General features: G+C 40.1%; 1 protein-coding gene across 3 annotated transcripts in view; it reads right to left on the bottom strand.

The window, feature by feature from the left end:
- The window catches only part of efr3a (EFR3 homolog A (S. cerevisiae)), a 97,775-nt gene that overhangs the window by 63,671 nt on the left and 19,315 nt on the right, over nt 1-14,789 (bottom strand). For all 3 annotated transcript variants that reach the window (XM_078397323.1, XM_078397325.1, XM_078397326.1), the window contains 2 exons: nt 9,669-9,745; nt 5,177-5,304 (listed from right to left, as the gene is read on the bottom strand). In XM_078397323.1, coding sequence (XP_078253449.1) covers nt 5,177-5,304; nt 9,669-9,745 — 205 coding nt within the window. The remainder of the gene's footprint in view (nt 1-5,176; nt 5,305-9,668; nt 9,746-14,789) is intronic.

The following is a 14,789-nucleotide window of genomic DNA, read 5'->3' as shown; positions in this document are numbered from 1 at the left end:
GTAATAGAAAAAATATCACATGTGCACATTGTCAGATTTTAATGAAGACCATTTTTATACATTTTGGTTTCACCATGTAGAAATTACATGTGTTTATACATAGTCCCCCATTTCAGGGCAAAATAATGTTTGCGACACAAGGCTTCACAGGTGTTTGTAATTGCTCAGGTGCGTTAATTGCCTCCTTAATGCAGGTATAAGAGAGCTCTCAGCACCTAATCTTCCCTCCAGTCTTTCCATCAGCTTTGGAAACTTTTATTGTTGTTTATCAACATGAGAACCAAAGTTGTGCCAATGAAAGTCAAAGAAGCCATTACGAGACTGAGAAACAAGAATAAAACTGTTAGAGACATCAGCCAAACCTTAGGCTTAACAAAATCAACTGTTTGGAACATCATTAAGAAGAAAGAGAGCACTGGTGAGCTTACTAATCATAAAGGAACTGGCAGGCCAAGGAAGACCTCCACAGCTGATGACAGAAGAATTCTCTCTATAACAAAGAAAAATCCCCAAACACCTATCCGACAGATCAGAAACACTCTTCAGGAGTCAGGTGTGGATTTGGAAGACTTCATGAACAGAAATACAGAGGCTACACTACAAGATGCAAACCACTGGTTAGCCACAAAAATAGGATGGCCAGGTTACAGTTTGCCAAGAAGTACTTAAAACAGCAACCACAGTTCTGGAAAAAGGTCCTGTGGACAGATGAGGCGAAGACTAACTTAGATCAGAGTGATGACAAGAGCAAAGTATGGAGGAGAGAAGGAACTGCCCAAGATCCAAAGCATACCACCTCATCTGTGAAACACAGTGGTGGGGGTGTTATGGCCTGGGCATGTATGGCTGCTGAAGGTATTGGCTCACTTATCTTCATTGATGATACAACTGCTGATGGTAATAGCATAATGTATTCTGAAGTGTATAGACACATCCTATCTGCTCAAGTTCAAATAAATGCCTCAAAACATTGGCCGGCGGTTCATTCTACAGCAAGACAATGGTCCCAAACATACTGCTAAAGCAACAAAGGAGTTTTTAAAACGAAAAAATGGTCAATTCTTGAATGGCCAAATCAATCACCCGACCCGATCTGAATCGTAGACTTCAAGCAGTCATTGCACGCACAGGATATGCAACAAAATACTAAACATGACTACTTTCATTTATATGGCATTGCTGTGTCTCAAACGTTATGGTGCCCTGAAATGGGGGGACTATGTATAAACACTGCTGTAATTTCTACATGGTGAAACCAAAATGTAGAAAAATGGCCTTTATTAAAATCTGACAATGTGCATTTTAACCACATGTGATTTTTTTTCTATTTCAAATCTCAACTTGTGGAGTACACAAATTGTGGAGATAAATAAATGATGCGTCCGTCCCAAACATTATGGAGTGCACTGTAAATTCTCCAATCTCTGTAAAGGACCTGCATCTGTCCATGCTAGCCTTTTCCTCTTTACATATGTTCAAAGGTTCTAGGTATATTTTGAATGTTTTATTTTGATTTACTCATTCCATTATCTTTTTTCTTAAACAAAATTAATTTATTAGGCAATCTTGAAAAATTCCACAACACTCCCAATCCTCAAGCTTGCTGCTTTTTCTGGCAATTTTATAAACCATTCCCTTTAATTTCCCCTGTAATCTATAGTTGAACCACTTATCTCCTTGTTTATATGCCTTAAAGGAATGCAAGTATGTTGCAAATGTGTGTTGCAAAGTGTGAATGCAAGTGTGTACGGGTGTCAGAGGTTATGGGGAAAAGGCAGAGGTTATGGGGAAAAGGCAGAGTAAGGGCAGCATGGTGGCGCAGCGGTAGAGTTGCTGCCTTACAGTGAATGCAGCGCCGGAGACTCAGGTTCGATCCTGACTATGGGCGCCGTCTGTACGGAGTTTGTACGTTCTCCCCGTGACCTGCGTGGGTTTTCTCCGAGATCATCGGTTTCCTCCTACACTCCAAAGAAGTAGTACAGGTATGGAGGTTAATTGACTGGGTAAAAAATGTGAAAATTGTCCCTAGTGGGTGTAGGATAGTGTTAATGTGCGGGGATCGCTGGGTGGCGCAGACTCGGTGGGCCGAAGGGCCTGTTTCTGCGCTGTATCTCTAAATCTAAGAATGGGGTTAGGAGATAGATCAGCCATGATTGAATGGCGGAGTAGACTTGGTGGGCCGAATGGCCTAATTCTGCTCCGATCACTGATGATCTTATGAAACCCTGTTTTGCTTCTTTACCCTGTTTTGCTTCTGCTACAGACTTGCAATCTTTGAAGCAGATTGGAGCACAGCCAACTAACTGTTCTTAAACTATCATTGTTTCACTTGCTTAGATTAAATTACCTCATTTAAACGCAAGGTCAAATACAATACAATATCATATCATATCATATATATCATATCATATATACAACATATCTTTATTGTCATTGTGCAGGGGTACAACGAGATTGTTAATGCGACTTCCATACGATGCAATAAATTAATTAGCTAATCAACAGAAATTTAGACAACCCAGAGAAACAAAATTAGAAACAGTTAAAACAGTTAAAATAGGTCTGTGCCGGGTGAGCGATGTGACCATCCGACTCAGCAAGATCGGTTCAGAGCAGCCATGGCCCTGGGGATGAAGCTGTTCCTGAGTCTGGAGGTGTGGGCGAAGGTGTGGGCGAAGAAGGCCTTGTAGCGTCTGCCAGATGGTAGAAGTTCGAACAGACTATTGCAGGGGTGTGAGGAGTCTTTATGAATGCTGGTGGCTTTCCTGAGGCATCGTGTATTGTTGATGCCCTCCAAGGCTGGTAGCTGTATCCCGATAATCTTCTGAGTGTAGACTACCCGCTGAAGAGCTCTCCTCTCTGCCTCCGTGCAGCTGAGATACCACACAGGGATGCCATGCGTTAGCATGCTCTCTATGGTGCAGCGGTAGAAGGTTGTCAGCAGCTGTTGGGGTAGACCAGACTTTTTCAGTGTTCTCAGGTAGAACAGTCTTTGTTGTGCCTTCTTGACCAGCGCAGCGGTTAGTGGACCATGTGAGATCCTCCGAAATGTGAGTGCCCAGAAACTTGAAGCCGGATATTCTCTCCACACTGTCCCCGTTGATAAAGATTGGAGCGTATTCCCCATTATGTGACCTTCGGAAGTTGATGATCAGCTCCTTGGTTTTGGAGGTGTTTAGGGACAAGTTGTTATCTGAGCACCAGTCCGCCAGGTTCTGCGCCTCCGCTCTGTAGTGTGTTTCATCACTGTTGGTGATCAGCCCGATCACCGTTGTGTCGTCTGCAAACTTGACAATGGTGTTGGTGTCGAATGCAGGAACACAGTCATGTGTGAAGAGGGAGTAGAGCATGGGGCTCAAAACACAGCCCTGTGGTGTGCCAGTACTCAGGGTGATAGCAGAGGACAGGTGTGGGCCATACTATTGCCAATCTTTCCTTAGGGTTGCTTTATAAACAAGATTATTAATTAGTCAAATCATTCTTGTGCAGAGTAATGGATCCCAAACAGTCTGTCTCCTTGTTGGTTCCTCAACAACCTAGATATTCATCTCATACACAATCACATGCACAATCCACATACTCATCCTCAATACTGTCAATATTAATTTGATTTGGCCTGTCCATGCTCAGAAGAAACAACTGTGCTATTCACATTACATACACCTCTAATTTCCTCATTTGCACCGCATCTAGTAAACTGGTGATCTTTAGACATTGCCACCAATATTTTCTACCTGCTACTGCTGTTTTAATCCACACAAATTCATTCTATATCTATATAGTGATCTGCCAAACCAAGATCTCCTTTAATTCTGTACCTATGCTATCTTTATTTAAACAAAACAACCCCAGGTTTTTATTTTACCTGTCTTTCTTAAACATTGAATACTCGAGAGTCTTTACTTCCAGCTACAGGTATCTACCTGGCAGGCAATTACTTTTTACCCATTTCTGACTCTTTGCACTATTAAATCATTCACTTTGATGCAGGTGCAGTGTGTATTTGGAAATAGCACCTTTGAATGTGGCCAAAATATGGTTCCAGATTTTGACCACATTTGCCAATTGCTTGTGTTGCTGTCACTTATTTATTTAGCTTACTGCATTTCCTGTTCCAAATTTCTACCTTTTCTTCTCTCTATTCTGACAATACTCAAGGTTTAATTTCCCTGCCAAGCTTGTTTAAATTTTCCCCAAAAGGACCAACAAACTACCTTGTCAGCATAGTGGTCCCAATCTTGCTAGAGTCAGAGAATTAGAGTCAGTCATACAGCATGGAAACAGGCCCTTCCGCCCAACATGCCCCATGCACACTAGTCTCACCTGCCTACATTAGGCCCATATCCGTCTCAACCTATCTTATCCATGTACCTGTCCAGATATTTTATAAAGATTGTAATAGCTCCTACCTCAACTAACTCCTACGACAACTTGTTCCGCATACCTTCCACACTTTGTGTAAAAAAAAAGTTGTCCCTCAGGTTCCTATTAAATGTACCCCCCCCCCCCAATCTTAAACCTACGTCCTCTGGTTATGTACAAGATTAACTTGGTGGATTCCTGGACTCCTTGCTTGCTATTCTTAGTCTGTTTGATGGTCACTCATTTCCTTTCTATTTAAATAAACCCAAGACGTGATGTGACACAAATTCAAAAAGCTCCTATTGCATTTGGTTTAAAAGAAAAATCACCAGAACAATGTACATAGGTCTGATTACACTTGAGTCACTTTTTAAAAGAAACTAGACCAAGTGGACCTGTTGGGCCCAAACCTCTCCTGCATTGGTGCAGCACCCTTTCCCCCCCCTCCCCTCCTCCCTCCCCCTCCACCCCGCCCGCCCCCTCCACCCTCCCCTCACCCTCACCTTCCCCTCTCCTCCCCCCTCCCCTCCCCCCTCCCCCCACTCCATCCCCCTCAACCCCCTTATTCTCCCTCCTCCCTCCCTAGGAGATAGATTTTAACTTTAAAATGTGAATAACTTAAAAAATATAACACCGATTTCAACGAAACTTCTCCCATTAGCACCAAAGGGACGACAGTGAGTAACGTGGGCCTAAAATTGTTGTGCTATCGTGTACCGTTTTGGCTGTAGTTCAGGAACAAACAAACAAAGGAGAGTTTTAGTATATAGATAGTCTATTAAAATAAATGACCACACAAATTTTAATCACTTACCCGTATCTATGCCTGATAACATCCCGACTGAGCCTTTCTGCAAGGTACTTTCCTATCCGATCCAGTTTATCTGGTGCTGAAACTGCATAGAATGTCAACTTCTCCATGTCAGCCTTTACAAGACCATCCTAATAAGAAAGTATGGAGAAAGTTAGAAGTTTTTTTTTCTTCTACACTTCAGGCTAATTTGCTGTAATGCTTTGCTTTTCTCCTATACCTTATAATTACTTGAGGCAAAGAATCCTTCTGTAAGGATCATAACACCTCTGAGAATTGACATTTCCAGCCAACATTCCCAAAAATAAACTCCACTCTACTTGATCAACATACTTAAGCCAAACCCTCAATGCATTGATGTTGCATATTACAATGAACAAATCCATATCATTTTGTAAAAGCAAGAATTCAGAAATTCCATTCAGAAATTCAAGAATTCCAATTCCAGAATTCAGAAAATTCAAGAGCTTTGCCCTCCATTGATCAAGCAAAGGCATCCCCTTGTACTAATAAATCTGCAAAGACTCTCCAGGTGACTTATGGTTTAAAGCAGTCATCATTGTCAAATGAAGGTAACTGCATCCTACAGTTCATGTAATAACAATATTTAATAAAGCTCCATCTATAAATTTCAGACTTCATGTTCATGGCATCAGCAGTAATTTTCTTCTCCAAGAATCCATCTCGGAATGGGTACTGTTTAGCTGTTTTGAACACTTTGGCCACTAGGTGACATTATACGTCTGGATCTGTAGCACATTCATAAGTGGTAGAAATAATAATAATAATAATAATGCATTACATTTATATAGCGCTTTTCAAACACTCAAAGACGCTTTACAGGGATTTCTAGAACATAGAGAAGTGAATAAATAGATAAATACGTAAACGAACAGAGAAAGGAGGCAGAGGGTGAGGTGACCTTCAGTGGTTGAAGGCAGTGCTGAAGAGGTGAGACTTCAGTGATGTTTTGAATGTGGTGAGTGAGGAGGAGTCTCTGACGGTTTGGGGTAGTGAGTTCCAGAGGGTGGGAGCAGCAATGGAGAAAGCCCTGTCCCCCCAGGATCTGAGTTTGGTCCGGATGGGGGGGGACAGGAGATTGGCAGCAGCAGGGGTGCAAGTGGGAGTGTGCCTGTGGAGGAGGTCAGTCAGGTAGGATTACAATAGTCTGATTACAAGATACGTAGCGAAGAACGCCAAATGGATGGGTTCATAAACAACAGTCCATAGTTTGTATGGTCCAACAGATGTGCTATCCACTTGCTTTATGTCTAAAGTGGCAATAGTGACTGCATAGAAATTGAATCAAATATTGCAATGGGTCAATTTTATTAGTTATTTGCATAGATTTGACTGACATCAGCTCAAGTGGCAGACCATTTCAAAGATGTACCAGTTTTTAACCACGATAATACCATCTAAGATTAACACTGATACACCATCCTAACTTCCAATCTTAGTCTGTTTACAATTGCTCTTATTGTAATAAGGCAACAATTATTATAGTTTATTGCTGCAAGTCAGTAATGTGGAAAAGACAAGAGTAACACTCGCAGTGGTAACTGAATGCTTTGAAGAACAAAACATGAATCTCCATTATAGAATAGGCAACTGATATAGCAGCAATGTTTAGTATCTTTCTTTAATTTCCCCCTCATTAATGCTGAGTACACATCAAGTGATTATCCCAATATTTGAGTTAGCCACTACCAGTCCATTCTCCATCATTCTATTCCAGTCTGATCAAAATTCTGTTAGATTTGGCTCTTGATTAGAAGTTTCATTAAAATATCTGAAGGGTTATTAAATGAGGATAGCCAAATGCTGGAATACTGCCAAAAGCCTAGTTTCAATCCTTTTCACTCTGTCAAGCTTCCAAGTGTGTCGAAAACCTCACAGCCCATTTCCCAAGTATGCAGAAATCTAAAATATGAAACTGTGCTCAACTGAGTGAAGAATTTTAATGGTTTAATGGTGTAATCTCATTGTTGTTCAGATGCATTCAGGCGTGAAATGGTTACACTATAACTTGCACTTCTCACATGTTTCAGTTTTCAGTTTAGTTTATTGTCACGTGTACCGAGGTACAGTGAAAAGCTTTTGTTGCGTGCTAACCAGTCAGCAGAAAGATAATACATGATTACAATCCATCAATTTACAGTGTACATACCTTAATGCATTAAGTTAAATAATTTATCTCCTTCATTTTGACCAAAATGCCTCTCCCAGTGCTGAATTTACATCTTGAGGTGTTCCTCCATTTATGATTTTGTGGTTAAATTTTTTTTAAATTGAAGTGTGGAATTGGTGATGTGCCTAAACATAATTATCAGCATTGTGCATTTTGAGGCAAAAATTTCCTCAATGATAAATCTAAACTCGGGTATGCGCATTCCCTGAACACAACACAGATTGATTTTCTAGCATGCAGAAAATGTCATCTCCTGATGGATTACCACACAGTACGATGCTATTTTAACACAATGCTGTGGATCATTTTTCAGGAAGAGATGCAGGCTTAGAAAATATACTCAATATGATTGTAAATATGAATCTAAGCCAAACAATTCTTCCAGACAATGAAACAAAAATGTACTTAGTCTATCTTCCAAGAAGGAAAGACGAAAGAAGGAAGAAACAAAGAACTGCAGATACTGGTTTATACACAAAAGACTTGTATTTAGCCTGCAATTGACTGTGTTGGTATTAAAGTTTTCCAACTCAAAAGTACTTCTAATGCAGAGTAGTTTTAAGTGAAACATGTATATAGTCTGTAAAAAATAAAGAAAAATTACACGTGCTGGAAATCTATATTAAAAACAGGTATTAGAAATACTCAGATGATTGGACACCATTCTGCAGAGATGAAGAAAAAAATAAAGTCGTAAGTGATAGTAGAATTCGGCCATTTGGCCCATCAAGTCTACAGCGCCATTCAATCGTGGCTAATCTACCTCTCCCCCCTAACCCCATTCTCCTGCCTTCTCCCCATAACTTCTGACACCTGTACTAATGAAGAATCTATCTATCCCTGCCTTAAAAATATCCACTGACTTACCCTCCACAGCCTTGTGCCCAAAACTGCTCACAATATTCCAAATGTGGCCTTACCAGCGCCTTATAGAGCCTCAGCATTACATTCCTGTTTTTGTGTACAAGCTCCCTTGAAATAAATGCTAGCATTGAGTTTGCTTTCTTATCTAATATTTCTTATCTAAGATCCTCCAACAGAATAAATACTACAAGTTATTTAAGATAAATGAATAAATAATTATCAGCAGTCTGATAATCAAAAGTAACACATTTACTGGAGCAACTTGAATTGGATGTCCTGAAAATGAAAAGCAAACCATGCATTCTACCTCTTACAACTCAACGTGTAACTAAGGTAATTTTTGAAGCAATTAGTGCTTTTATGAGAGATACAGAAATTCAAGTCTGGTACAACTTTTCATTAATCCCAGTGAAACTGAACATCTAGAAACATATTTGCAAAGTCTCTCTTAAAATCTTGAATCATAGCAAACAAATCCATTAAAATGGCCCAATTATTATTCACTGTTTTTAGATGGATGTGTTTTGATTTATTTTTAAACAACTTCTTTACTCCTGAGAATGTGCATTAATATTGTTAGTAATCCTCCCTGGAAAAAAAGTGTGACAATGTAAATCTCATGCTGGGAACGAGCGAATATTCAAATTACAAGACAACTCATCTGGCAATAACCAGTTAATTAAAGTAATAAACAAGATTTCTGCAGGTAACAGCTTTCAACTTGCATCTAATGATCGAGTCACCCAGAAGCAAAAGATGGACAGTATTATTTTTGTATTAAAATAATTAACTAGAATTGATATCAATCGTGATGTAATATAGGACAAAGCCACCGGGGCAAATAACTATTTCAAACATTTTGCCAAGTACAATGAAGGTTATTATTATACAGTATATGTATTCACAAACCCTGAAGAGGGTTCCGACCCAAAACGTCACCTATTCCTTTTCTCCATAAATGCGGCCTGGCCTGCTGAGTTACTCAAGCATTTTGTGTCTATCTTCTATATATTAACAGATCTTATTTATTTTTCATCTATTGCAATGTCTCACTAACCTTGCAGGAATGAAGGTATATTCTTACAAATGATGGCAAAGTTAACTCCAACTGCTTAAATCCCCCAAAAGTTATAAAACCTTGTTGATTAATGTTTCACTCTGGAATACCATGAAAACAATGAATAGGCAATAATCTACTGTGCTGTGGTTAAATCATATTGGGCTGCTGAATTATTATTAAAATAATTAATGAGATGCCAACTTTTTTTGGAGAATACTAATTACGCTAACCAATTGGTTCTAGTTGAGCATGGTTTGGTTAATTTGGTAAATGACAGTATTTTTGTTTTGGATAGTTTGGCAGTTAAAGCTCCACTAAAACAATAGGTTCAACATTTTTGGTTAAAAAAAAAAAATCAGCAACTAAAAATTGTCACTTACTTTTGGATCTTCTGGGAAAATGTTATCCACTAGGCGTTTGTATCTTGGGCGCAATGCACCACAGCAGCCACATATTCCTGCAGACAAACAAAAATCAGGCTTTAAACCAACTAGTTGGGGAAGGATCTCCAATAGCAGTAGAGCTGCAACAGCAGTGGTGAAAAAACATGGACAAAATTCAAGCAGAAGAGATAGAAGAAAGAATAGGATAGGAATTAGCTAGAGGAAGCGATCACAGCAGCCTTGCGTGGATTTGCATGTGGGCTGACAGGGGAACTATTACGAACAATTCACAAGCTAGAGCTATAACAGGTCACGCTGCAGCTTTATAGGTCTTTGGTTAGGCCACATTTTTAGTACTGCGTGCAGTTGCGGTCAACCGATTACAGGGCGATGTGGAGTCTTTGGAAAGGGTGCAGAGGAGGTTTACCAGCATGATGCCTGGATTAAGGGGTATTAGCTACAGTAAAAGGATGGACAGACTTGGATGGTTTTCTCAGGAATGCCAGGTATTGCAGGGTAACCTGATAGAAGTATATCAAATTATGAGAGGCATAGGTAGGGTAGACAGTCAGAATCTTTTTTCAGGGATGGAAAGATCAAATATTTGACGGCATGGCTTTAAGGTGGGAGGGGCAAAGTTTTAGAGATGTACAGAGCAATTCTTTTTACTACACAGAGGGTGGTGAGTGCCTGAAACACGTTGTGTGGGGTGGTGGATGTGGCAGAAATGATAGCGCCATTTAAATTTTGGATTACAATACAATACAATACAATACAATATATCTTTATTGTCATTGTACCCAGGGGTACAACGAGATTGGGAATGCGCCTCCCATACGATGCAATAATTTAAGTAATTAACAGCAACCCAACGAAACGAAACAATTGTAACAGTTTTTAGACAGGGTAAAGTCCAAGTTGATCTATGCGTTGTGGCCATCCGGCTCAGCAGGACCGGTTCATAGCAGCTATGGCCCTGGGGATGAAGCTGTTCCTGAGTCTGGAGGTGCGGGCGTAGAAGGCCTTGTATTGTCTGCCCGATGGAAGGAGTTCGAATAGACTGTTGCAGGGGTGTGAAGAGTCTTTGTGGATGCTGGTGGCTTTTCTGAGGCATCGTGTGTTGTAGATGCCCTCCAAGTCTGGTAGCTGTGTTCCGATGGCCCTCTGAGCTCTATGGACTACCCGCTGTACAGCTTTCCTTTCTGCCTCCGTGCAGCTGAGGTACCACACAGGGATGCCATGCGTTAGGATGCTCTCTATGGTGCAGTGGTAGAAGGTCGTCAGCAGCTGTTGGGGTAGACCAGACTTTTTCAGTGTTCTTAGGTAGAACAGTCTTTGTTGTGCCTTCTTGACCAGCGCAGCAGTGTTATTGGACCATGTTAGGTCCTCCGAAATGTGAGTGCCCAGAAACTTGAAGCTGGACACTCTCTCCACACTGTCCCCGTTGATAGAGATCGGGGCATATTCCCCGTTATGTGACCTACGGAAGTTGATGATCAGCTCCTTGGTCTTGGTGGTATTTAGGGACAGGTTGTTCTCCGAGCACCAGTCCGCCAAGTTCTGCACCTCCGCTCTATAGTTTGTTTCATCCCCGTTGGTGATAAGCTCGATCACCGTTGTGTCGTCTGCAAACTTGACAATGGTGTTGGTGTCGAATGCAGGAACACAGTCGTGTGTGAAGAGGGAGTAGAGCATGGGGCTCAGAACACAGCCCTGTGGTGTGCCGGTACTCAGGGTGATAGTGGAGGACAGGTGCGGGCCCATTCTCACTGCCTGCGGTCGTTCCAGCAAGAAGTCCAGGATCCAGTCACATAATGACGAGCTGAGGCCTAGCTGGTGGAGTTTGGTGATGAGCTTGGTGGGGATGACCGTGTTGAAGGCAGAGCTATAGTCTATGAATAGCATCCTCACGTACGTGCCCTGTCTCTCTAGGTGAGTCAGGACAGTGTGAAGAGCCAGAGAGATGGCGTCCTCTGTGGATCTATTTGCCCTGTATGCAAATTGATGTGGGTCCAGTGAGTCAGGGATGCTGGATTTGATGTGTGAGAGGACCAGCCTCTCAAAGCACTTCATGATCTATCGGATATGGATATGCAGGGAATGGAGGGATATGGATTATGTGCAGGTAGACAAGAGATGATCCTGATATCATAAAAAGTAATATAATTATATTTTATATTCAGGTGTTTATAATTAATCAGAATCAGAGCAGAAAACAGGATGGAAAATATAACTTATTATTTTCATGTCTCAACATACCATAATTGCAATAAAAACCTTAAATATTATCTTGAAAAATAATACGCATGACTCTCAGAAGTACACATCAGTAAAATGTGTTGGATTTTAAAAAAATCTTTAAATTTTTTTTAAGGTCAGCAATGATCACATAAAAAGCTACAAGCTATGTTGGTGATGCCAATTGGCAAAGTCCAAAACATTGTTGGGGAACTTAAGTTTTCAACTGCACAATGACATGAAATCATAGTTTTTGTCGTTGCTGCAGCAAGGGTGCTCAGTTGAAATTCTGGTTCGATATTGACATTAAATTCAGTTGCGCTAATAATAATGCTAGTCTCAAGCTTAACATTTGATATAAAAAAGGGTAAGCGAGCAATGAAAAATTGAAAAGCTCTGGAGTCGAATCGTGTGCTTTGCGATTCATCTAATTGCAATATAATTAATGGATATATTCTAGGAGAATCACAAAAGAGAAATTTGTGGAATTGGCGTGTAGGTTCAATAAAGAATTAGGAAGACAAATGGAGTATGTCATTGTCGTAAAGGGAATTGATTACAAGAATTAGGAAGCTTTGCTACATCTGAGCAGCTCTTTGGTGAGACAAGTACTGTTTTAGTGCTCGTTTTCATACTTGCTTTGGAGGCCAATTTTCAGACCATCCGCGAATTAAGGGTTTTGAAGAAAAGAGAAAAAAAAATGCAGCAAATGGAGTTTAGATCATTCACGATCTGAAAGAACATTTTCCATTTATATTCGTATCCTGGTTCCCCCACTTTTACAGTGAAGATTTTCAAACATTGCACTAAAATGGGAGGTAGAATATCAACTGAGAGGTAGAATATCAACTTTCACAACTCTCATGTATCGCAAGTGTCTGACACAATTCCTTTCATCTCCTTCTGGCCTTTCTACATTCATCACAACATGACACTGGATTGAAAAATAATGGAGAATAGAGAGAAATACTGCCAAGAATACTTTTTCTGCACCAAGAGATCCAATCAGCAGGACAAAAAAAAGTCTGAGCTAGGTGAAAATGAAATGTTCCAACTGACTGAGCAAAATGGGAGGAAGCAAATGTTGCCTTGATAACATTCAGATAATGTTAAAACATAAAAATCAGTTTAATAGAACTGGAGTAATAGCGCACCCAAACAATTGTAAATAGATTTATATTTGGCAAATTCTAAGGAGGTAAACTGATGCACTGGTTTATCTAGAAATAAAATTGAGTGCAAAAGAATATCCCCAAAATAATATGAACTGTGGTAAATGACACATTGCACTTGTGGTCAGTACAAAATGTATTCAACATACATTTGTATATAGTAATTAACAACATTTCAAGAATAACAGACATAGCATATATTTGAATAATGAACAGCATCTGGCCTTTAATCACTGGTAATTAAGTACAATACCTACCCGATAAGAATAAAACTAGTTGAAAACAAAATATTACTGTCAGAAGTCCATGTTTAATTTTTAATGTGGTTATGTATCGTTGCTTTTTTGTATGACTGTTGGCAAATCAAATTCCTTGTATGTTTACATACTTGGCTAATAAATTAATTACAATTACTGAATAAGTAATTGAGACATACAATAATGACCAAGTGCTTCCAAGGAAAATATATTGGACTAAAAATCGAGAGCAAACCAACCAGGAAGGACATGCCACAGATAAACAAAATTAAGAATAAAACTGAAGCCAACGATTTTTAAAAAAATCTACTCATGCTACTAATGCATAGACAAAAGAGAATGAAAAAATACTAATACCAAGTTGGAAAGATGGAAAAGGGAAGAGATGTACTTACAAAATTGAGCAAAAATATTTCAAACTGAAATAACAGAGTACTGGTTACAAATTTTAATAGAAAAGGTGCAATAGATTAGGTTAACCTAGTAAAGCAATATCTTTGGATCACCATGCACTAAAAGATAACCTATGTCGTTGCTATTGAGGGCGTGCAGCGTAGGTTCACTAGGTTGATTCCCGGAATGGCGGAACTGTCGTATGTTGAAAGGCTGGAGCAATTAGGCTTGTATACACTGGAATTTAGAAGGATGAGGGGGGATCTTATGAAACATATAAGATAATTAGGGGATTGGATACATTAGAGGTAGGAAACATGTTCCCAATGTTGGGGGAGTCCAGAACAAGGGGCCACAGTTTAAGAATAAGGGGTAGGCCATTTAGAACGGAGATGAGGAAGAACTTTTTCAGTCAGAGAGTGGTGAAGGTGTGGAATTCTCTGCCTCAGAAGGCAGTAGAGACCAGTTCGTTGGATGCTTTCAAGAGAGAGCTGGATAGAGCTCTTAAGGATAGCGGAGTGAGGGGGTATGGGGAGAAGGCAGGAACGGGGTACTGATTGAGAGTGATCAGCCATGATCGCATTGAATGGCGGTGCTGGCTCGAAGGGCTGAATGGCCTACTCCTGCACCTATTGTCTATTGTCTATTGTCTCACGGCTACAGACTAGAGTCAGGACTAAAAGCAGAATAGATAGACACTCGGCTACAAAGCAGAAAAGTATTAAATGCTGTTACTCAGAAGAGTACAAAATGAGAAAGGGTGTCCCACCTGAACCAGTGCTGAGATCACTGCTCTTCACAATTTACATAAATTTACTTGGATTGGATTGAAGGTATATTTTGAAAAATCTGCCAATCGCACAAAATATAGAAGTTTTCAACAAAATATAACACATCTAAACATTTGTAATGTGGATATGCAATTATTATAAGACCTCCAGTCAGGGCTGTGGAGTCGGAGTCGTGGAGTCAGAGTCCGAGCAATTTTGGTGCTGCTGGAGTCGGAGTTGGATACACAAGAAATCAAGAAGTCGGAGTCGGGTGTTTTGGGTATCGAT

Source organism: Rhinoraja longicauda, chromosome 4, assembly GCF_053455715.1.
Source record: "Rhinoraja longicauda isolate Sanriku21f chromosome 4, sRhiLon1.1, whole genome shotgun sequence".
Classification (NCBI taxonomy): Eukaryota; Metazoa; Chordata; class Chondrichthyes; order Rajiformes; family Arhynchobatidae; genus Rhinoraja; species Rhinoraja longicauda.
The sequence above is the reverse complement of the archived record's forward strand: the minus strand, read 5'-3'. Positions and strand labels throughout refer to the sequence as shown.